The following is a 22,192-nucleotide window of genomic DNA, read 5'->3' as shown; positions in this document are numbered from 1 at the left end:
ACACTAAGATGAGGGGGTTGTGTTTATCCTCACACTAGGCTAGCAATAATGTGGTTCAAATTCATGTTTGGTAAGAATCGAATCTAAGACCTCTCATTTACAAGTGAAGAGAAATACTACTAAACTGTAGTACCAAATGACTCAAAGACATATAAATTAATTCAAAATTTTAATGTAGAAAAATTGGAACTTTGTAACTCACTTGAAAATTGCTTCAAACTTAAAAATGTAAAATATAGTTGCTACTTAGTAATACGGTCTAGTGGTATTAGGGTTTGATTCTCGTTAAAGATGAATTTGAACCATATTATTATTAGCCTATTATAAGACTAAGTCCATCCTTCTCATTTGTCAATTAGTTTCCTAATATTTCTATACTACTATTTAATTTAGTTTCCTATCTTTCTATACTACTATTTAATAAATAAATACTATATCGACCTTTGTAGGTAAAATCTCAATCTTGTCAATTTTTTAAGGAAGAAACATTACTATATCAACAATTACGGAATTTTTTTTTTATGTTGCATAATATTAAATGCCATGAGCAATAAATAACTAAACTTATTTAAATTATTACTCTTAATAGAATTCCGTAAACACAAATAATTTAATACTTAAAATATTTAATATTACATAACATAAAAGTGAAATTGCAAAAAATACCCCACTACCAGCAAACAAAAAACAACTCGAGAATCAAAACAAACAATCAATTTAGCTGTTGAAATCAGTACACCAAAAGTTCTACAACAACGAGGTTCCACGGCCTTCGTAGTTAACTGTTTAAAGTTGACGTCCGGACCAACCGAGCTGACTAAAGTGGCAGCCTGGCCTTGTAAATCCCCCGAGGTGCCATTTTATGACGTCGTATGGCAAACCATCCGCCCAAAGAACTGACTGTTCAGTACCACAAGTGTACTTACTATGACGTGGGCCACTAACAGAAAAGAAGCAAGGAAGAAGATGTGTGTTTGGTTATGGCTTTAAGATGAAGTGGGGTGTTTGGTTAACAAGACAACAAATGTCTGGATGACAAGTGTTTGAGAAATTTTATTTAAACTCATATAATCTCTTTCTACATTAAACTTACTTTTTGCATCCATTTGATTTTTAACTAAACAATCAATATCTTTTTAAACCCAAATTTACTACCTAAAATACCCTTACAAACCTAATTTAATATACAAATTTATCTTTACGCACATTTAACACGTAACTCTAAAATGACATTGTGCAGCCATCCAATGATTTTAGCTTTTGAAAAGGTATCAGGCAAGGTTTAGTGGGTGGATTTGTTAGCTATTTAATTCTTTATACAGAGTGATTGTGGACGACTCATTTCCTAAATCAGTGTCTTCAAGCATTGATCAGTCACAAGAAAATTGTAAATCGTATTTGAGGGCATGTGGACACAGGACAGCAGCAGCCATGCATGTACCAGCAGCAGCAGAAATCATATTGGAGGGTGTTTTGGGATGCAGACAGACACCGGGAGAGTGCCTACAACAATTTGTTGTTGCAGAAAGTTTAACAAAGGGTACTATGCGGGATTGATGAACAAATATTGAAACCCAAATACTCATTTTTTAAATTCTAAAAATAGTTAAATCAAACAAATAAAATATCCATAAATCGAGTCATACCTTAATTGAAAATTTTAAAACTTCAAAATCATCATCTATCAATAACAATAAAAATAAAAATAAAGAAAAATTGTTTTTCTCTATAAGAGCTATTAAGATTTTAGCCAGAATGAATGTAGAATAAACAAAGAGTAATGCTAGGGTTTAATTATAGTGTGTGGGTTTATTGATAAATTTGAGTTTTATTATTAATTTTATTTGGTACTTAATAGTAATTATGCAATATGATAAAATAGGCAATTAACATTTAAAATTTAAGTTGGGTATAGAAAAAGATTACATGAGTTTAAATAAAATTTCCCTAATATTAGGGCATATCTTTAAAGAGATTTTTTAATTTAACCGATACACGAGATAATATATCAAGTATTATTATACAAATAATTAAATTTATAAGTTAAAAAGTTAATAATTTAAAAAATAAAATTTGTCACTGCTTATATAAAAACACAAAATGTTCCTGTTGAAATATTTCTCATGTCTTTGGGTCAAACCGCGTAAAATTCCACAGAAGGATACCGCTTATTCCCTCACCGCCTCCTCCACTTAACGTATCCAACCAGGCAACCAACTTTCCTGTCCCCCCCCCCTCCCTCTCTCTCTCTGTGCCTGAAATTCCCCTCCCCCCCCCGCGGGCCCCCCGGCTCTCTCTCTCTGCCTGCAATTCCTTCAAAACCTGAGCTTCAATTCCTCCCTTTTTCCCGGAATACTTATAAGGTACTATTTTCCCAGAAACTTTTTAATTTTATATACGTTTTACGCTTTTAATTTAATTAATGAAATTTCTGTACCTGTTTGTGCTGTATCGTTCGAATTAGGTCGCTTCGATACTGCGTGTTGGATCATAGAAATTTTGAGGATATTGCCGAATTCTTGTCTAATTTTATCCATCTCGAGAAAATTTAATCAAGTATTAACCGTAAATCATATTTATAATCAATGTTTAATTGTCCCTTTTGTGTGTAAAAGAATCATATAACTAGGTGTGATTGGAAATTAGTATCGAATTCGCAGCCAAGTGTCCAGAAATCGTAGTTCTATGACATTGTTATTTCCTTGTGTGTGCATTTAATACAAACTATGCTGAAAATTACCTGTGCTGCTTCGATTTTTAATGTGTTGCAACGGTCATTGTTCGTTATGCAATTTGAGTGATTGTTCATGTTTTTTTTACTTACTGCAGTTTACAGTCTGTTTGATCAAATTGTTAGAGAGTGCTGAAGTAGTGTACAGAGCTGATTGGTTTTCGCATGCTTTCCTGATGATTGGATGGATAAAAAGCGACATATTGTGATATTTACTACTGCAAGCCTTCCATGGATGACTGGAACTGCCGTCAACCCTCTTTTCCGTGCAGCCTATCTTGCAAAAGATGGGGAGAGACTTGTCTCTTTGGTTATCCCTTGGTTATCGTTGAAAGATCAAAAACTAGTATATCCTAACAATATCACATTCAGCAGACCTTCGGAGCAGGAGGCTTATGTCCGTCACTGGCTTGACGAGAGGATTGGATTCAAATCTGATTTCAGTATACTTTTTTATCCTGGAAAGGTATATATACCCAAAGATTTAATAGAAGTACAAGCCAGTTTACTTGCTAGTCAAGGGTTTCATAATATAAAAGATACTGTCCTTTAAGGGGAGGCTGCGTGGCTGTCCATTTTTCTTATTATTGAAACCTATGATGTTTTAAGAAAAAAGAAAGTGTCATATTTATTTAATTTCCGTTTTTGATCTTTTCTGTTCTGTTCAGTCCAATATATTATGAGTTTAATAACTATTAGTCTATCTGATGGTGGAAGCCCATGGCGTGAGTCAACGTGGTGGACATCCAAGTTGACCCATCTTACCCTGTGATCTATCCAATATTCTCCTTTTTCTTATTTTGGTACCTTCAAGGATGTCTGCTGTTTTGTTTCCATTCCTTGTGTTGTAGTACCAACTTGTGACGTCAATTCTATCGCAGTTTTCCTTAGATAAAAGGAGCATCCTTCCTGCTGGAGATATTTCAGAAGTAGTCCCTGATGAAAATGCAGATGTTGCCATCCTTGAGGAGCCTGAGCACCTTACATGGTTTCATCACGGGAAGAGATGGAAGATTAAGTTCCGGCTGGTTGTAGGAATCATCCACACCAATTATTTGGAATATGTGAGAAGGGAGAGGAATGGAAGAATGAAATCATTTCTTCTTAAATATATAAATAATTGGGTTGTTGGAATATATTGTCATAAGGTACATCTTGATAAATATTAGTTTTCTTTTATATAAATTATTTTTGATGAATAGTAATATATCTTTTGCTTTCCTTCATTATTTTATCTAGCCTCTTCTAGCTTTTGCATTAGACTTGGTAAATATGCTCTTCAAGTTGCTACTGTATGACAACAAAGCTGTGCCGGTAGTTTGTTGTATCCTTTTTATAAGTCTGCTTATGATTGATGATGATGAAGCTTGAGAGAGATGAATGCGGATATCATTGTCATTGTCTTGCTATACATGCTAACCAGATCTCACCTATGCCATAATGTAGGTAATCCGGTTATCTGCCGCCACCCAGGATTATCCTAAATCCATTGTTTGCAATGTTCATGGAGTCAACCCAAAATTTCTGGAGATAGGCAAGAAAAAGCTAGAGCAACAACAAAATGGAGTCCAGGCCTTCACCAAAGGTGCCTATTACATTGGGAAGATGGTATGGAGCAAAGGCTACAAGGAGCTACTCGAGCTTCTGCAGGATCATCAAAAGGAATTAACTGGACTTGAAGTTGATTTATATGGAAGTGGGGAGGACTCTGATCAAGTTCAGGAAGCTGCCAAAAGATTGGAACTGGCCGTTCGAGTCCACCCTGGTCATGACCATGCTGATCTTCAATTTCACGAGTAAGCTTCCTAGCTATCTGTCCAGCTTCCTCATAAGATCAAATTCATTTTGTCTAAATTTTAATGACATTCAGAAAAAGAAAGTTTAGTTGTCCAACATTGCATTACACACACGACCAACAATTCTTGCGGAAAATGGTTGGCCTTGACCAATCGTTTCTTATTCTGGATACTGAAATGATAGGATGGCTCACCCTTATTATACAAGTACTGTAGTTATTCTGGGGGTTGAAATTGAATTAGTCTCATGGTTATCAGTGGGCTGTTCAAGGGCAGTTTTATTACCAATTTGTACCTTTCTCTTTCCAAAAATACCTCTATTCATTTGAGATGTTCTCTCATAGAGATGATCGGCCTGGTTGGATATTGACAGATTATCCTTGTACTTTTTCAGTTATAAAGTATTCCTCAATCCAAGCACCACGGATGTGGTTTGCACAACCACAGCAGAAGCATTGGCAATGGGTAAAATCGTTGTATGTGCCAATCACCCCTCAAATGAATTCTTCAAGCAATTCCCGAATTGTCGAACATATGACAATGCTGATGGGTTTGTTAAGCTCACACAGCAGGCGCTTGCTGAAGAGCCTGCCCAGCTGACTGATGCACAGAGGCATGAGCTTTCATGGGAAGCTGCCACAGAACGATTTCTAAGGGTTGCTGAGCTAGACCAGGCTTTTGCCAGGAAGCTATCAAAAAATCCTTCGAAAAGCTTTATGTCTACCTCATTAGGTGCTGGGAGTACAGTGGAGGATGCATCAGCATATGTGCATCATGTGGCTTCTGGTTTTGAAACAACACGGAAAATATTCGGTGCAATCCCGAAGAGTTTGCAACCAGATGAGGAACAATGTAAAGAGCTTGGGTTTGCCATGCCTGCAGGTAAACGAAATTGAGAAGTGGGTGGGAATCGAGGGATAATTTATACAAAATACAAGAGTCGAATTATGTTCATTTACACTGTTGCGAATAACGTCGTGTTTAATTTGTCATTGTTAGTCTTTCTGGACAAGAGGGAGGGGTAACTTGCATTTGTAATTATAACTGCAGTGTACATATACATTGTTGTGGATACTACTTACGTTTAATACGTGTGGTTACTTGGTTATTTTCATCGCGCTCGACTGTTTATGCAGCAACAATATTTGGACCGGTGCTCTAACTGCGTCCCATAGGCTGTATTGCTCACTCTATCCTGCTTTTCCATGGACGAGGTAAAATGTAGTTACAGCCAAATACAAAACCAAAGCAAACAAAAGTCGCATAAACAACTATAAACCCCGCATCGCTAAAACTAAGCGTGATCTCAAAGAAACCCTAACAAACTTATGACAACCCATTTGGGGCATAGATGTCAATGTAAAATGGGCTTACATTTGGGTTATCTAATTCCTGCAACTCCAACATTTATGGCGACTGAATCAAACACAAAAATATATACTTTCTCGTGACTCTCTACGTAAAGCTCTTCCTCCTTCCTCAAAAACCTAGATCTATAAACCCCACAGCCACTGGCCTTTTGAACTACTAGGAGTGGAAATTACACCAATTATTTTGAAGGCGGAAATAAGTCATGCAACTACGCACAATTTAAGTGCAAGTGGTCCTCGCAACAGTAGTGGAGAGGACTTGCATTACTACGACATGAGTCGAACTCCGTCGACACGAGGCATTGTAACAAAATGTGGCCCACGCACCTTTCCGGAGGCCGATCCAACGGTGTCGTTACTTGGCGTTTTGACGTAGGGGTTTTAATTCCCACCGACCCAACGCTTGAGCTGTGTCGTTCAACTGTCAACACAGCAAAACTACGGAGCAATCTCTCATCTCTGTAAGCTCGCGGATCATGAGGCAGAAGAAGAAGAAGAAGAAATCCGAAGGTAGAACCGAACCCTCTCAATTGTATTTGGCCTAGTGTAGTTGTTACTCTTTCTGTTTGGTTGCCGAGGAAATGGTGGCCAACGGTTTCTAATTGATCGACAAGAGAAAATTTAAACACTCTCCCATATTGCCTTGTTTGGTTTTTAAATTTTTAATGTTTTATGAAACTTAGTAGTGCTCCTAGAAAAAAATTGTGTAGAAACTTATCAGATACTACGTTCTAGTTTTGGTGTGTATTGTTAGAACATATTTGCATATATGGAATTGTTATGGAATTTAAACACTCTCTCCCATATTGCTTTGTTTGATTGCATGATTGTGTGTGTGTGTGCATTCAACTTGGGGTAGATTTGTTGCCACTATTGTTAGGATCCTATTACTCCAATTGGAGGCAAAAGGTATTTGAATTGAATCCGGATTCCAGATTCCGATCTCTATTTGGTGCTGTTCAACTCATTTTTATTTCATGGGACAAGAAAATCTAGTGTATGTTGTGGCAATTCGTAGCAATTCAGCTATTATGAAGTGATTATTGCTTTTTGGGGTTTTGGAATTCAGCTGTTAAGACTAATGGAAATTTTTATTAAGAACTTCATGAATGTTAAGGGTTTCGGGTTTTGTATCTCACTTGGTTGGCTACTAGCTATCTTGAATGCAGAATTTGGAAAGTGTTAATTCAAGTGTGTGCGCGTGTGTGTAAGAATTTAACAAGTGGGCGTATAAGAAATCAAATGTGTTTTGACATTGATGGATTCTACTGTTTTTATGTACCCCAGTTAAGCTACTCATATCTTATAATTTTCTACTAGGCTCAAAGTGTTGCCTATTGATTCCTTTCATGGTTGTTATCCAGTTTAACACCAGAAATGTGCATTGTTTTCTTTATATACTTATTTGGTATGCAACACATAAGTTTTCGGATTTCTAAACTCAAATATCATAAGGGCCAAAATGTGAATGTTTCAAAGCTTTGGTTATTCGTTTTTGGTAATACTTTCGCCTCTATCTTGCATTCATCCCCCCGTTTGAATGTTTGAATTTTCTTGTGAATGGTGTGCTGTTTAGTTTGTCATTTCTAGTTTGAGGTCAGAAATATGCATTATTTTCTTCATATGCTTATTTGGTATGCAACGCATAAGTTTGCGGATTTCTAAAATCAAATATCATAAGGGCTGAAGTGTGAATGTTCCAAAGCTTTTGTTATTCGTTTTTGGTAGCACGTTCGCCTTTATCTTGCATTCATCCCCCTTTTGAATGTTTGAATTTTTTTGGTTATTCGTTTTTGGTAACACTTTTGCCTCTATCTTGCATTCATCCCCCTTTTGAATGTTTGAATTTTCTTGTGAATGGTGCGCTGTTTGGTTTGTCATTTCCAGTTGTTCTACTATATTCTTACGGAAAAATTAATTCTCTCTATATTCAGTTACGTTTTGGCCTCTCATCCAAACACACTGAGAGATGGGAACACGTGGACTTGGAGGCATCTTTTGTGTTTATCGAATTGCCATCGCAATGCCTCGTTGTCATCGAAATTTAGGTTTAAAAGGACCCTCAAGCAAAGTGGAAATAGAAGGGAGTTTATTCAGAGCGCAGGAGCGGAAACATCAATGGAAGATAAGAATTTGGAAAAGCCAATTCCTGAAGGGTGGGAGTTGAAGGACGAAGGCTCCAAAACCTCGGTAATTAAACACCTGATTCCCAGGCTCTCATTTATGTCTACTGATTTTATTTGGTTCTAGATCTGAATTTTAAACCAATCTTATGCTCTACACATGCATGAGTTCCATTACTGCTGTAATATGTTTCAGTTTTGGTAGTAGATTGACAGTTGATGTAATTCTCCTTTTGTATGAACTCCTAGTAGTTGAAATTTAATTTAATTTTCTATTAAACTGAAAAGGCATTTGTTTTTTTTACTGAACAAAAATCTCATTTATTTCTCTAATCTCAATCTTCTTGTGATTTAGCATAGAATTTTCATCTGCATAAGATTAGTAAATTGGGAAGTGAATTTTGTATTTGGTGTTAGATCAACTTAGCAAATTTGGTTTAAATCTTACTGCACAATACTTTATTCTTTAGTTAAAACATGCATGTTAGATTGCTTCTTGAATGTTTGATGGCGCTGTATATGGTGGTTTCTTCTTTGATAGAAGTCTTGCCTCTGTGCACTAATTTCACTCTTCAGAGTAGCGTTTTGTGGAGTTTAAAGAAACGTATCCAGAGTCATATGATGCTAGGGTTCTAAGCCATCAATTTTTGACAGTTTGAACAGAAGCTTTCTGTTACTGTTTTCATATAAATATCCAAGATCTTTAATCCATGTTAAAGGAGTCCTTAGTCAAGTATTTTCCATAAGTGAGCATAATTGTTTTGATATTTCTTTCTGTGTCATCTTGTGTGCTTGTGCTTGCGAATAGATGAACATTTATGTAGCTTGCAGGCCCGTTTCTTAACTTTGATGATACAAATAAATATTTTTGTCAAGTTATTTGGGCTATCTTTACTGGTTTATGTAATCAATAATTGATTTGGCATATTTAGCCTGATCAGTACTTTGATTGTGGCATGTTTTCTCCATCATCAAATGGCAGTAGACAACTTTCCACTTTCTTGGCTTAAAATATAAAAATTACTTTACTTAGAATGGCATGCTATTTTTCTGAAAGCAAAATTTATGAGACTTTAAATGTTTGTGTCCCCGTCTCCCCCCCCCCCCCCCCCCCCAAATGTTTCAACTGGTTTCAGAACTGAGTGATTGCTTGTTTTAATGTTTCGATGTTATAGCACTACTTGTGTCCTGCAACTGGTCAGCATTTTTCAACATATGAAGATCTTATGCGATATGTGAACTATGCGAAGGAAAACAAGCTTTCAATATATGCACCGGTGAGTTTTATCGTTGTTGCTTTGCTTCTATAAACATTTAGTCTTCTTCGTTCATATTCACTTCTCATATATTGTAATGATCGCTACCTTGAGAATCTTCGCATTACTGTTCATAATATATCTGCGAGGCTTGATGGACTTGATTTTCTTTTGTTACTTATGGGACCCTCTAAGTGTACTACATGAAATTATGTAGAAGACCTATCAGACATCCTATACTGTCGGACGTTGTCTTACTCATATATCCTCTTGTAGGATTGTAAGATCAACAAACTGAAGAGGAAACGCAGGAAGAACAAACCTATCTCTTTAACCAGGAGAAACTCTGGCGGTCAAAGCTCAAGGCCGCTGCCTGTGAATCTGGGTAAATTTCTGAACTACAAGGTGTTTGACACCTCCATTTCTTTATCTGTAGTAAGTTATAAGAAATAGTTTGTTTTAATAGGATTGAACTGCAAGGACCCTTTGATTTGTTCCGAAGCTTTGCACGTATCATATCGTCAAAGTTGTCTTTCTCTTGCACTCAAACTTGAAGATATATATTAGTTAAAGATCATGTGATAACATCAAAAAAATGCTAGCTTTCGCTTGTACATTACGCATTATATTGGTGTCTTTTAATTTCTACAGAAAAGAAAATTTTTTATCTGGAATGCATTGCCGCTGGACGGCTGGTTCGCTTAGTAGTGTTTTGTGTTTCCTTCTCATGATTTATTAATTGCACCATCTACTTCAGGTAAAGAAAGAGAGGAAACCGCCAACCCTATGGAAAGCAATGATACTGGGAAGGACACTGAAGCTGGTGAGGCTGGGAAGAGCATTCAAGCTGGTGACCTTGAAGCATCAGAAGCTATGAAAGAATAAGGCTCCAGGTTATCCATTGTCTCTGCAGGCTGCCGAGTATTCACTTTTCTTTTGATTGTCGGATTGCTCTTTTCTCCGGTTTCTTCGGAATAATGCATTTCCAGTTTGGTTAATTCCTGAATTTACTTCGGTTTGGTATTTCAATTTTAGTCTTGTATGCATTATGGCATGAGAGACCAACGATGCGTTATAAGAACGAATAAAATGGACAGATTGTTGTTTCAATCTGATTCGATCCAAGGTGTTTTGGGATTAACTTTCAAACAAGTTATTTGTGAAGAATGTTTGACAACTTATTTGTTAAGAATTTTATCTTGTGTTGAGCAAGAATGTTGGATTGAAAACGAAAGATAAAATTCGAACGCCATCGAACAAAGAAACTATAAAAACAATCGAAATCAAACTACATAAACTTGACTGATTATTTCGGTCCATCAAACAAGTTGAGGCGCATATAAATATGTAGGTTTACACACTGAAACACACCAAATTAGAAACCTCCAACATGACTGAAGCTCCTCCATCCTCTACTCCTCCCCGTAAGACGATTGTGTCCATCCGCCATAGCTCTCCTCGGACTCACCGTATCCTCCAGAAGGAATGTTGTCGCTTCTCTGCAACAATGAATACAGTCAAGTCAAACACACTCCAGTGTCTGAAAAATACTGAACACGAATGCAGAAACAAAACAACCAGACGAAATTTAACAGACTGAGCAGCGAACTTTCGAGAAGCAATACCTCAGGCTCGGGAGTGAATGTGAGTCCGATTTTGATCTCTCCGCAAAATTCTTTGTCCTTGTTGACAACATTGTATGGAGCCGGAGGAAGGCTTCCTTCAGTGAACACTGGCTCTAAACAAATGCTGCATATAGGCCACACATAAGTTAATCAGACCAAGGCAGCACCAGACAGAACAGGGTGCAATTTTCTTTCGAGTGACCGCATACTAAAGAATCGTAATGAAACACTCACGTTGCTTCTCCGACAAAATCATCCGCACTGAAGTTATCTTTCTCCATGATTTTCAAATAAAGTTCGGAAACATCATCTGAGACGGTGAATAGAAAGGTTTCATTCCATTCTGGTGTAGATCCTTGCCCTGCAGCATGCACAAGTTTTAAGCAACACAATTTTTATTGCAGCAAATGCGCCGGAATGATGAAGATGGCTAGAACTTTACCTGAGACCACATTGCTATTCTTCTCTTGGGTTTTTACAGTTAAGATGACATAAGGATCCATGTCAGCTGCTCATAAAGTATTCAACCCCGTGAGTATACACATAATTAGCATATTCAGAAATTCAATGCAGACAGATTTTAGAAGGCAACATCAGGTTCAGATCAAATTATGAAACAATCTACAAAAATATCGATTCAACTTAACCGGAATTCAGCCGATATATGTCCTCATGATATGAAAATTAGCACTCAAGGATCATAAACTCATAAGGAAATGTTGATCGGATCTTTTCAATTTTAAGTAAATCCAAATAAACATGTCAAAACACAAAAGTAATACTGATGAGAAAAACACCAGTGAAATTTTGATAGATCTTTTCTACTTTACTGTAAAGGGACTATAGATCGTTGTTAAGAGCAATCACCCTTACACCTGACGTCCCGAATTTTTACGATCCCTTCCTTTTTATCACTTTTATCAAAAAGTTTATTTTCTACTTCACTTTGAATTAGTATGGATCCATGAAAAGGGATCAAGAACTTTCATGGGATTCTTTATTTTGGGTTACTGCATCAAAGACTCAACTTTTTACCCTCACACAGACATACACACACACACACACATATCAATATAGATGGGTAAGAAAGCAACCCCGATGTCGTTTTATACAATTATATACAGAAAAATGATCAGCATAAACTAATGTTGAAGATCTAAGGTTCATGATTAAATATTACACATACAGAGACAGAGTGGGGATAGAAAATAATTACCCATAAAATCATTGTTGTCGAGACCCTTGGCTTCGACAAGAAGAACTTCAAGCGTTCCGATAGGCATGTTTGATCGGATGAAGATTGAAATCACCAGAAAGAGACAAGACCGAGTTGTTTGCAAGTTTGGTTTTGCAGTTTTATAAGCTGCAATTGCTTTAGGAAGAACAACTCACCGAGTCATTGGCCTGTCAGCTATTTAAAGAGCTCTCAGGAGTTACTAGTTACCATCAGTTACCAGTTTACCAATTTACCAAGCCTGTCTGAATCTGAATAGGAGCTGACTTTGTTCACTTGGATCGGTTTCTACAAAATTTGGCTTCCTGTTTTCAACTCCAAGTAACCTCAACTGAAATTTATTTCTTTGTGTATAGTTATTACACTTGTTCATTAAAAATTTTAGAATGAAGTGACGATAGCATGAATCGGATGAATGAACGTTTGGATGTCACAAGACAACTAATTTGATTTCGAAAAAGATTTATGTTCAAATTCTATCGACAAAAGGTTGATATCTATTTGTTGTGTGCAATTTAAAATCTTGTGAATGGGACTATTCAAGCTAACTGAGAAGATTTGACTCAAAAATATTATCTTTGAATAATTTTAGACTTATAGCTTAAGTAGTTAGAGCATTTACCGTTACACTTATGATAAGAATTTCAACTACTTGCCTTGACTTTTATTTTTTAATTAAAAGATTTAGAATAGCTTAAGGCTTAAGGGATGGGTTGCCAGTGGGCCTAATACATGAATGATTTGGTGTATGATGGCTGAGAATTGTGTTAAGAGTAAACGAAAATGTCAAAAGCACATGCCCGTGAAGGTCATATCTTGAAAATATTGGCAGTGCCAAACATATACGTCATTGGATGCTCACTTTCAAGTATGCTCTGTTTTTTTTTTTTTTTTTTTCCTTTGTTTTTTTAGTACTTTACACTAAAGACCTACTCTAACTCTTAGAGTCAAACTCAAATTTTAGGTTCTAAATTTACCCAAACTTGCTCCAACCCTTGGGGGCAAATAGGAGTTCAAACTCAAAACTTATGGGCCAAACTTAGCCCAAGATTCCTCTTGGGTTTGTAAGGCTGGTTCACCATATATGTATATTTTTTTTAGTTTTATATTAATAAATTAATTGAATCCAACGGTTAAGATCTAATTTGATGAAATCCAACGGTAAAAAAAATATCTAACAATCCAAATTTAAATTCAACGGCTAAAGTAATTAAAAAAAATTCTTTTATGTGTTTCATATTCTTTCATAGTGTTTCACGAGTTTTATGATGTCAGTTAGTGATTTTTCAATATTTGTCAGAATCTAAATATTTTAGGGAGTTTTAACGAAAAGCTCACGGTACTATTCACTTTAATGAAAAACCACATTTTTACACTAAAAAGTCGATCCTAGTACTATTCACTTTACCTTTTATTTTGTCCTTATCATTAAAACTCAAAGTTTTCAAGCCATTTTCATTAGTTTTCCTAAATATTTTTAGGTTAAAATGTTCTAAAATTAAATTAGGATAGTCTACATAATTTTTTTCTTTTAAAAAAGTTATTTTAAGAAAAAATTTAGTCTAAATTCATTCTTTAATGATTTGGGACTAAAATTTTAGCTCAAAAGGGTTTGAGCCAAAAAACTGTTTCTAGGTTAAAACCTAATTTTTCCAGGCTAAAAATTTTAGGTTTTAGCCCAAGGTTGGAGATGGTATAAGGAGAATGAGAGTTCGGCTAAGCCACACAATAAACAACCTAATTTAGTATCGAATTCATCATCTACGAGTTTTGAACTTAAAGCCTTAATCATCTACGAGTTTTGAACTTAAAGCCTTTCACTTGCAATGCACTGACATTAATAACATGGAATACAATCATACTAATGACTTCATAGATGCACATCTCACACTTTAATTATTCGATAATGTCATACATTGTAACATAGTAAAATTTTTGGTCCACAGGTAGAAAGGAACCTCGAACAAGATTAAAGCACTTTATTCTTTTATTGTCTAATAAGACCAGGCAACTAAATGATAATCAATCATACATTACAGTACTGTCAATTATGATAATAAACTCATCCTCTGTATGTGGAGGATTCTTTCCATCCACCAGAGCTGTCCTCAGATTTAGATGATTCTTTCCATCCACCACCACTGCCATAACTACTACCACCACCACCACCGAGGCCACCGCCACCACCTTCATAGCCGCCGCCATCACCATAGCCACCACTACCACCGCCATGGCCACCACCATGATCGCCATAGCCGTCGCCACCTCCACCATAGCCGCCACCACCTCCACCATAGCCACCACCACTTTCACCATAGCCACCTCCGCCTCCACCATAGCCGCCGCCTCTTCCACCATAATCATTGCCGCCGTCACCACCACCACCACCATACCTTTCCTCACCTTTATGTGATCCTTTCCTCCCACCACCAGCACCTCCACCATAGCCACCACCGCTATCACCATAGCCACCTCCGCCTCCACCATAACCGCCACCATTTCCACCATAGTCACCGCCGCCACCAGCGCCACCACCATACCTTTCCTCACGTTTATGTGATCCTTTCCTCCCACCACCATAGCTCTCCACGTCACCATAGTCTCCAGAACTGTCGCCGTGGCCGCTTCTCTACAATAACAACAAAGAAAATATGCAGTGGGTCATGGGATAGTAGTAGTGCCTTTCCACATCAAAAATAAAAGTTGTGACAAAACTAAAAGAAAATGATGACCAAAAATGACTAAAAGTAGGGAAAAAAAAAAAAAAAAAAAAAGAAAGAAAGGACATCCATCTTTCCTTGTAAATGTGATAAGCTAATCCAATCGAGTCTCAATTAAATCAAGACTAACTTACTTTTAGTCATATCACAAAATTAATAAGTTACAAGTGTAATCAACAATTTTTTATGATTACCTCAAGAGTAAAAGTGAGTCCAACTTTAATCTCTCCGCTATATTCCTTGTCCTGATTGACAACATTGTATGGAGTTGGTGGAAGGCTTCCTTCAGCGAACAACGGCTCTAAAGCAACCCTACATTAATTAGGCGTAGGCCAAAGGTTAGCTAATTAAACATGTAAGGTAACAAACATATGTCACATTATACTGTGCTAAGTTATTTCTACAATTACATTTTATTTTTACAAGGATAATTGTCGAGCACTAGTCTTAGCTTGATCACACTAATGCTTGACGGAAAAAACTTAGAAGTACTTTTAAATCATAATTAAGGGACAAAAGGAGAAGTACTCACGTTGCTTCTCCAATAAAATCATCAGAGCTAAAGGTATCTTTGTCCATTATTTTCAAGCGAAGTTCATCAACATCGTCGGAGACTGTAAAGGAAAAGGTCTCGTTCCATTCTGGTTCAGATCCTTGCCCTGCAGCATGCACGCATGTACAGATTTGTTTTTGTTGCACAATCAATTGATAACGGTATTCTGCACACCAATGTAACCCTAGAGGGCGAAAGAGATATATGGAAATTACCTGAGACGACAGTGCTTTTCTTGTCTTGGGTCCTTACAGTTAAAATAACATAGGGATCCATGTTACCTGCTCATAAAAAAACATTCAACCCCATAATCTATACAGGCATACATATAGTTAGCAACTTAATTAGCAATCAGAAACTATATGTGGAGACAAATCTAAAAGAAAAAATCATAATAATCTCAATGAATTACACACAAGCAGGAGATTTGTTGTTGTCCTAGGGATGTATTCTGTTGTCTCGTGATGAGAGAGATATCAAAAGCAGGTTATATTGACGCGTATACGTAAGAATCTCCGCGTGCAAACACCTCCATAATATCATAATGTTAGCAGATCATCTCGTTTGTTATTGACGGCAATTGTAGATTGATTACAGGATAATTAAATCCAAATACACGAATATCAAACAGATAATAAAACAATTAGATCATGTAAATACAAAAAAAAACAGGAACATGGGGGAAAATAGAGAGAATTTATATATCATCATTTAAAATTTACTACAGCTCGATGTGAAGAGATTATTTTTGGGATACTGTATCTATGATCCAACTTTTTACATTCGAAGACATATTTACAAACGTACGGATACATGTATTCGATACACATACACGACACATGAATTAAATTAGAACATGTTCATCCGGCCTGGAAAAATCTGTAACAGCTAGCCAGCATTAGGTATATGGACAGCCAAAAATGTATGAATTCAGATTTGAGATGAAGATGGAGCAGAAATCATTTCTCTTATGTATGTATATTTGTTTTCTACAAATAATATTGAAAATAAAAAAGAATTAATCAAAATTTACCGAGAAAATCATTGTTGTCGAGGCCTTTGGCACTGACAAGAAGAACTTCAAGCGTTCCGTGAGGCATCTTTCCGATGAGATGAAATTATCAACACACCTAAAGCAACGCAACACAATACAACAGACAATCAATTCATTTATATATTAAGAGAGTGAAAGTCTACGATGTTGTTACATTTCTTACCAAGCCCGGCTAATTAGGGGTTGACAGGTTCATGAGATACTTCTGTTCCCATATATAAAACTAGATGTTGTTTTCATCTTTCCGTCCCGCCACAACAATCATATGGTGACAACCAGGCGTATATGTTTCTAACCTATTCTGGCTGGTGACGTTTTTAATTTATGCATGTATAACTTGGAATTAAAGAAAAATATCTGCTAATAAGAAAAAACAATTAATTGACATACATTGTTTCCAAATGCCAGATAATTTGTTGCATTAGATAGGGTGCATTTTTACTCACCCACATTAACTTTGGTATATGCTCACCATACAACTTATTAGCTGTCATGTGTCCCTTCTTCTAACCCCTAGTTACTTGTTAATTAAATATATCATTTTCAATTTTTAAAACTAATTTTAAACATTCAACTTAAAAATAAATAAATAACTCAAACCCTACCCAGCAGTGTTTCGTTCCCCACCCATGCCAACCATTCAATTGATTCTTCAAAGTTCCACTCACCCACCCAACCAATCTTCTTCTTTAGGTGCATGGCGAATTTGCCATGACTTCGTCCTCCGTCCTCCGCCCTCCCTCATTTTTCTTCCAGTGTAACAACAATCGGAGACCACCACGAAGGCTACGCCTTTGCAGCCATGAAATTCGATAGCAACCTCACCTAAAGAATCAGCCCTTTCTGTTTCTTGCGAGGATATTTCTATGCACATATAGATTTGATTTTCTAATTTGGGATTATTTTCTTGGTGATGGCATTTGTTGGGTTTCTTTATAAACTAAAATAAAATTAGAGTTACAGTGTAAGAAGGAGAACAGAGACATGGTGATTCACCATGGCACGAAGAAGATTGGTTTTTTTTTTTTTTTTTTTTTTGGGGGGGGGGGGGGGGGGGGGGGGGGGGGGGGGGGTGTGGGTGAGGTGGGGCGGGGGTAGGTGGTAGACTTTGAAGAATCAATTGAAGGGGTGGTGTGGGTGCGTAGTTGTTTCTGGGGTTTGGCTAGGTGGGGAACTTGAAGGGTTTGCGTTTTTATTTTTTATTTTAATGTTTAAAATTAGTTTTGAAAATTGAAAATGATATATTTAATTAACAAGTAACTAAGGTTACAAGGATGGACACATGGCACCTAATAAGGTGTATGGTGAGCATACCCTAAAGTTAATGTGGGTGGGCAAAAATGCACCCATTTGATAAATTGGTGGCTTAGGATTTCCATGATTTGCTGAGTAACTCTAACTCTGACATGACTCTAAGAAGTGGTTAATTAATTTGTGAAAAGAGCTTTTAAATCTGTAATATAATCTTGTTTTTCTAACACAAGCATTACTGGGGTAGAGAGAATTGAAAATAATACTCTTAACTAGCTGAGCTATAAATCCCTTGCAATTTGTAACTTAATTTTAATTTGAAGTGAATACCTAGTGGCCTGGAACGCATTCAGAGTTGTCAGAGTTTTCAAGGCGAAATCCAACGTCTATTCCATTACAGTGGGGCACAAATCAGGGGTTCATTAAATTCTTGAAGGTAACCCTTGGTTTGTCAAGGGTTACACATTCTCGGTCAAGCCTTAGCCGCTTTACCACTCATTGGACGACATAAAAGCGGACATGGCAATCTATTGGGTTCAAGCCTACGAGATTCCTTGTAACCTCTACACCAAAAAGAATGCCCGTTACCTTAGGGAAAAACTCGGGGCCGTCTTGGAAGTGCATGAGGGTTTTTGTGGATTTATCCGCATGCACATTTATTTTGACACCACTAAGCCTCTGTACACTCATGTTCTCTTATTGAGCCCCACATCGGGTACTTGAGTCATCAGGTTCAAATACAAAGGTCTCTTGCAGCTCTACTTCTTCTGTGGCCGATTGGGAAATTTTAGGGGCTGCCCATGGAAATCGTCGGTGGGTTGGTCTAGCAATAGCCAGTTTTTTGCTAAGCTGCGTGCCTCTCACATCTTACTTGCCACGACCTTCCTTTTTCCCTTTTCCCGACATCTAACGGCAATGGGTTCCAATGAACGTCACTAGCGGTGTAAATGGAACTTGGAGGGTGACTTCTATGGCCTCCTCGACAAAGCATGGGAAGAGTAGGCAAGGCAATTCACAGCAAGGAGGAAGTGTTAGGAAGATGTCAAACGATCAGTCACCTGGATCGATAACAACAAATGACAATTCCATCTATCCGGAACAACATCTGCCATAGTTGGGTGCGACACCTTTGTACCTATCAGAGCTTGGCATAGGTTGTTATGTACACACGTCGAGCATCCCTCATTGACCTCGACCACGTGTGGCATCTAGACAGTTTTGGGACCTAATTCTCTAATGACTGTCTAACCATTGCTATGAATGGACTTTCATTGAGTGTCATGTGATCCAAAAAGGGTACCACCTCGGGCCCTCTCAAAGTCGAATGTGCTACTCTATGAGCCCCATTTCTTTGGGCTTGAACTCGGGGCTAAGGTCGAGCCCAACTTGCTACCTTAAGATGTGAACCAAACCCACCATGTGTTACCTTCAACTTAGCCCAGCTCCCTAGTGAATCTAATCCATCATTTGATATAATTTGATATCCTGACGGGCCTATCTCCTAAGAAAGCTTGGGTATCCTACAATCCCAAACAAAGGAAGCATCTCCGTTTTAATTTGATGTCCTGATGAGCCTATCTCCTAAGAAAGCTCAGGCATCCTACAATCCTAAACAAAGGAAGCCTCTCCATTTTTCTAACACTGTAATCAAGGGAAATAAACAACATCTCAAGGGAAAAGGTGGCTCAGTGGGCTCCCATGGATCGATGGTCAGGTTGGCGGCCCTTTTATATAAAAATCTTTACGAGGTTTGCATCAGCTCCTTTAAAGAACTTGAGGAAGCTGAGACATCTAGATGGCTAGGGAGGAAAATAAACTATAATTGTCTCTATGGTAAATCAGTGGCGGTTGAGCCAACTTAGCCCCGCTGAAAACAATAAGAGTATTGTCCTGGAACTGCCGAAGGCTTGGGAACCACCGGACAGTTCAAGCCCTAACGGGGCTTATCCAACAGCAAGCTCCCACCATTGCATTTCTGTATGAGTCCACATGCAATAGTCTTGCTATCATGGCTCTCAAAGTTAAGCTTGGGTTTCGATTTGGCTTTTTGTGTTAATTCTGTGGGAAAGTCTAGGTGTATAATCTTGCTGTGGTATCTAACGACCCCATTACGGATCCTTTCATCTTCCCTCAAACACATTGATGCATAAATAAGTGGTTATGGCAACATTGATCACTGTCACTGGTTTTTATGGTCACCATCAAACTAGTATTCGCTACGAATCCTAGTCGTTGCTCCGTTCTCTGGCTACCCAATCCTCGCTCCCCTAGAACTGTGGTGGGGATTTCAATGAAATGCACCTAGATGAAAATGAGGATGGGGGGACCAGGCACATCCACCAGATTCTGAAATTTTGACAAGCTATTGGCGACTGCAACTTGGGCGACATGGGTTTCTCGAGGAGGGAGGGGGGGAAGTTTACCTGGATGACCAATTGCCATAGTGGCATTAATGAGTGCTTGGATCTGGTCCTCACGATGTTTGATTGGAAATCCAAATACCATTTCTCTGTGGTGCACCACCTCTAACCTAGCAAATTTGATCATATACCACTACTCCTAAACGTTAGGCACTAACCCATGTCAACTTGGAAAAATGATAGGAGCATATTTATGCGCCTTAGTTAGCTAGTTCTTATGCATTTTTATTATGTTTTATTCGTTAAAGTAGTCTTTTAAGCTACTTTCATGTGTTTTCAGGTTTAAAGGACATATTACATGAAATGATGCAATTGGGAGCTTTTGGAGCAAAACTGAGCTGGAATGTGGTGTATGCAAATGGAGCACGAGGAATGAACGAGGTTGAAGGTCAAAGGAGCTTAAGAAATGAAGAAATGAAAGTGAAGAGCAAGGAAGTCGGAATTGGTAACCAAAGTTTCTAAAGTTGGAAGTTTCTATTCTTGGAGGTTTCCATTGTCGTGAGTTTCTATTCTTGGCTTTGGGCTTTTAGAGCACCTAAACCCTAACTCTTTGTGGACCCTAAGCCTATGCCGCACCTAAACCCTAACCTTAGCCCATTTTAGAGCCATTGCCGTGGGCTTTAGCCCAAGTCCTTTCCCTTGCCATGCAAGGGGGTGCATTTTAGGCCCAAATCCATGCATTAAGCCCTTCACCCTAATTGGCCCAAATCCATGCATTAAGCCCTTCACCCTAATTCTTCCTCCTAATTAGTGCATCCCACCATTCCATTCCATAATTTCCATTAGTGCATCCCACCATTCCATTCCATAATTTCAATTAGTGCATCCCACCATTCCATTCCATAATTTCCATTAGTGCATCCCACCATTCCATTCACACTTAAATGCCCATTATCCCATTTTTTTTAGCTTTTAATTCCACTCCATCCCATTATCCTTTACATCCACTAAACCATGCATCCACATTCACCTAAATAAACCCTAAATTACATCCACTAAACCATCCATCCACCATAATTCCAACCATCCACACCTTTTTCCATCCACCAAATACCTTAAACAAACATCCATTAACACCCATTCTCTTCCTATAAATACCCATTCATTCCATTCACCAAATCATCTCATTTTCCATTGTAATACACAAACACTTCCCCTTCTCCATCTTCTCCATTTCCACTCCATTCCACACTTCCATCCCCCCAACCAACCTATCCTTAAACCTTGTGCTACAACAACGAGGAAGAGAAGAGTGCCTAAACGTTCATACAATTCAAGTTTGAGTTGTTGGAATGTTTAGGTGTTTCTTTGATTTCAAAGTTTCATTTTAATTCTCTTTGTTTTGTACGTATAAGGAATGGAAGAGAAGAGTGCTTAAACGTTCATACAATTCAAGTTTTGAGTTGTTGGAATGTTTAGGTGTTTCTTTGATTTCAAAGTTATGAGGAACTAAACCCCCTTTAGCTAGGGGGTGATTCGAAACTATGTTTATATTTGCAATATGAATTGATTAACTTTCGTTGGAATTTCATAAGTTGTGGATTCAATTTGTTTAACCGTTTGATTGATAACTTATTTATGAATGTTTATTAAGAATGCGCGCTTAATTTTCATGCATAAATATGACGCTAGAATATAAGTGATTTTCACCTAATCGTTATGAACTTATATTCACAAGTAGTGGAGGTTGCTTATAAACAATCGCGTTAAATGAATTCTTGGCACGAGTTTCATGCTCATCATAGTAACGAATGCCTCGTCAACACTTATAGTTTTCATAATACTTAATGATCTTTGATTGTATCTTTATTGTGCTATTCACGTAAAGGACTTTTGGAGAATGTTGTGAATTGCGTTGCGCAAACCCATCCAATTCATTAACTTAAGGAAAACTTGACGGTTAATTTAAGCGGACCTAATTAATCCGGAGTGTTGAGTTTCATAATTTATCGAAAGACCAACTGAGAATCAATCTTGTATGCAAGTATAACATGTGTGGAGAAGAACCCCTTAGCTAGCCTTCATTCCATTCATTCCATCACAAATTCATATTTACATT

General features: G+C 37.5%; 4 protein-coding genes across 5 annotated transcripts; 2 read left to right on the top strand and 2 right to left on the bottom strand.

The window, feature by feature from the left end:
- The first annotated feature begins 2,207 nt into the window (after positions 1–2,207).
- LOC103965563 (digalactosyldiacylglycerol synthase 2, chloroplastic) lies at positions 2,208–5,641 on the top strand. Of its 2 annotated transcripts, none has more exons than XM_009378631.3 (5): positions 2,208–2,363; positions 2,830–3,197; positions 3,613–3,879; positions 4,178–4,527; positions 4,922–5,641. In XM_009378631.3, the coding sequence occupies exons 2-5, from the start codon at positions 2,916–2,918 to the stop codon at positions 5,421–5,423; spliced, it is 1,401 nt and encodes a 466-aa protein (XP_009376906.2). In that variant the 5' UTR covers positions 2,208–2,363; positions 2,830–2,915; the 3' UTR covers positions 5,424–5,641. The 2 variants fall into 2 exon arrangements, with proteins under 2 accessions (XP_009376906.2, XP_048426461.1); XM_048570504.1 differs by having other exon boundaries at positions 2,230–2,363; positions 2,858–3,197.
- Positions 5,642–5,934: 293 nt separating this feature from the next.
- Positions 5,935–10,377, top strand: LOC103941223. The gene is made up of 5 exons (XM_009351417.3): positions 5,935–6,407; positions 7,832–8,087; positions 9,196–9,297; positions 9,553–9,661; positions 10,034–10,377. The coding sequence occupies exons 2-5, from the start codon at positions 8,016–8,018 to the stop codon at positions 10,159–10,161; spliced, it is 411 nt and encodes a 136-aa protein (XP_009349692.1). The 5' UTR covers positions 5,935–6,407; positions 7,832–8,015; the 3' UTR covers positions 10,162–10,377.
- Positions 10,378–10,542: 165 nt separating this feature from the next.
- On the bottom strand, positions 10,543–12,279 carry LOC103941224 (elicitor-responsive protein 3). The gene is made up of 5 exons (XM_009351418.3): positions 12,118–12,279; positions 11,344–11,409; positions 11,136–11,262; positions 10,902–11,025; positions 10,543–10,775 (listed from the first exon to the last, which is right to left on the bottom strand). Exons 1-5 carry the CDS (start codon positions 12,182–12,184, stop codon positions 10,689–10,691), a joined length of 471 nt encoding a protein of 156 aa, XP_009349693.1. The 5' UTR covers positions 12,185–12,279; the 3' UTR covers positions 10,543–10,688.
- Positions 12,280–14,012: 1,733 nt separating this feature from the next.
- On the bottom strand, positions 14,013–16,539 carry LOC103941222 (glycine-rich protein DOT1-like). The gene is made up of 5 exons (XM_009351416.3): positions 16,442–16,539; positions 15,624–15,689; positions 15,388–15,514; positions 15,050–15,167; positions 14,013–14,764 (listed from the first exon to the last, which is right to left on the bottom strand). The coding sequence occupies exons 1-5, from the start codon at positions 16,506–16,508 to the stop codon at positions 14,198–14,200; spliced, it is 945 nt and encodes a 314-aa protein (XP_009349691.1). The 5' UTR covers positions 16,509–16,539; the 3' UTR covers positions 14,013–14,197.
- Between the last annotated feature and the right edge of the window lie 5,653 nt (positions 16,540–22,192).

The sequence above is a fragment of a genome, unplaced genomic scaffold, assembly GCF_019419815.1.
Source record: "Pyrus x bretschneideri cultivar Hongxiangsu unplaced genomic scaffold, Pyrus_bretschneideri_v1 Contig102, whole genome shotgun sequence".
NCBI lineage: Eukaryota > Viridiplantae > Streptophyta > Magnoliopsida > Rosales > Rosaceae > Pyrus > Pyrus x bretschneideri.
This window is presented reverse-complemented; position numbering and strand designations above follow the sequence as displayed.

Coding starts and splice junctions, on each gene's coding strand:
- LOC103941223 (XM_009351417.3), top strand. CDS start 8,016: ATGGAAGATAAGAATTTGGAAAAGCCAATTCCTGAAGGGTGGGAGTTG. Junction 8,088..9,195: donor ACGAAGGCTCCAAAACCTCG/GTAATTAAACAC, acceptor TCGATGTTATAG/CACTACTTGTGTCCTGCAAC. Junction 9,662..10,033: donor GCCGCTGCCTGTGAATCTGG/GTAAATTTCTGA, acceptor CATCTACTTCAG/GTAAAGAAAGAGAGGAAACC.
- LOC103941224 (XM_009351418.3), bottom strand. CDS start 12,184: ATGCCTATCGGAACGCTTGAAGTTCTTCTTGTCGAAGCCAAGGGTCTC. Junction 11,263..11,343: donor GAATAGCAATGTGGTCTCAG/GTAAAGTTCTAG, acceptor TGCATGCTGCAG/GGCAAGGATCTACACCAGAA. Junction 10,776..10,901: donor CATTCACTCCCGAGCCTGAG/GTATTGCTTCTC, acceptor TCATTGTTGCAG/AGAAGCGACAACATTCCTTC.
- LOC103941222 (XM_009351416.3), bottom strand. CDS start 16,508: ATGCCTCACGGAACGCTTGAAGTTCTTCTTGTCAGTGCCAAAGGCCTC. Junction 15,690..16,441: donor CGACAACAATGATTTTCTCG/GTAAATTTTGAT, acceptor TTTTATGAGCAG/GTAACATGGATCCCTATGTT. Junction 14,765..15,049: donor GACTCACTTTTACTCTTGAG/GTAATCATAAAA, acceptor TTGTTATTGTAG/AGAAGCGGCCACGGCGACAG.
- LOC103965563 (XM_009378631.3), top strand. CDS start 2,916: ATGGATAAAAAGCGACATATTGTGATATTTACTACTGCAAGCCTTCCA. Junction 3,880..4,177: donor TTGGAATATATTGTCATAAG/GTACATCTTGAT, acceptor GCCATAATGTAG/GTAATCCGGTTATCTGCCGC. Junction 4,528..4,921: donor GCTGATCTTCAATTTCACGA/GTAAGCTTCCTA, acceptor GTACTTTTTCAG/TTATAAAGTATTCCTCAATC.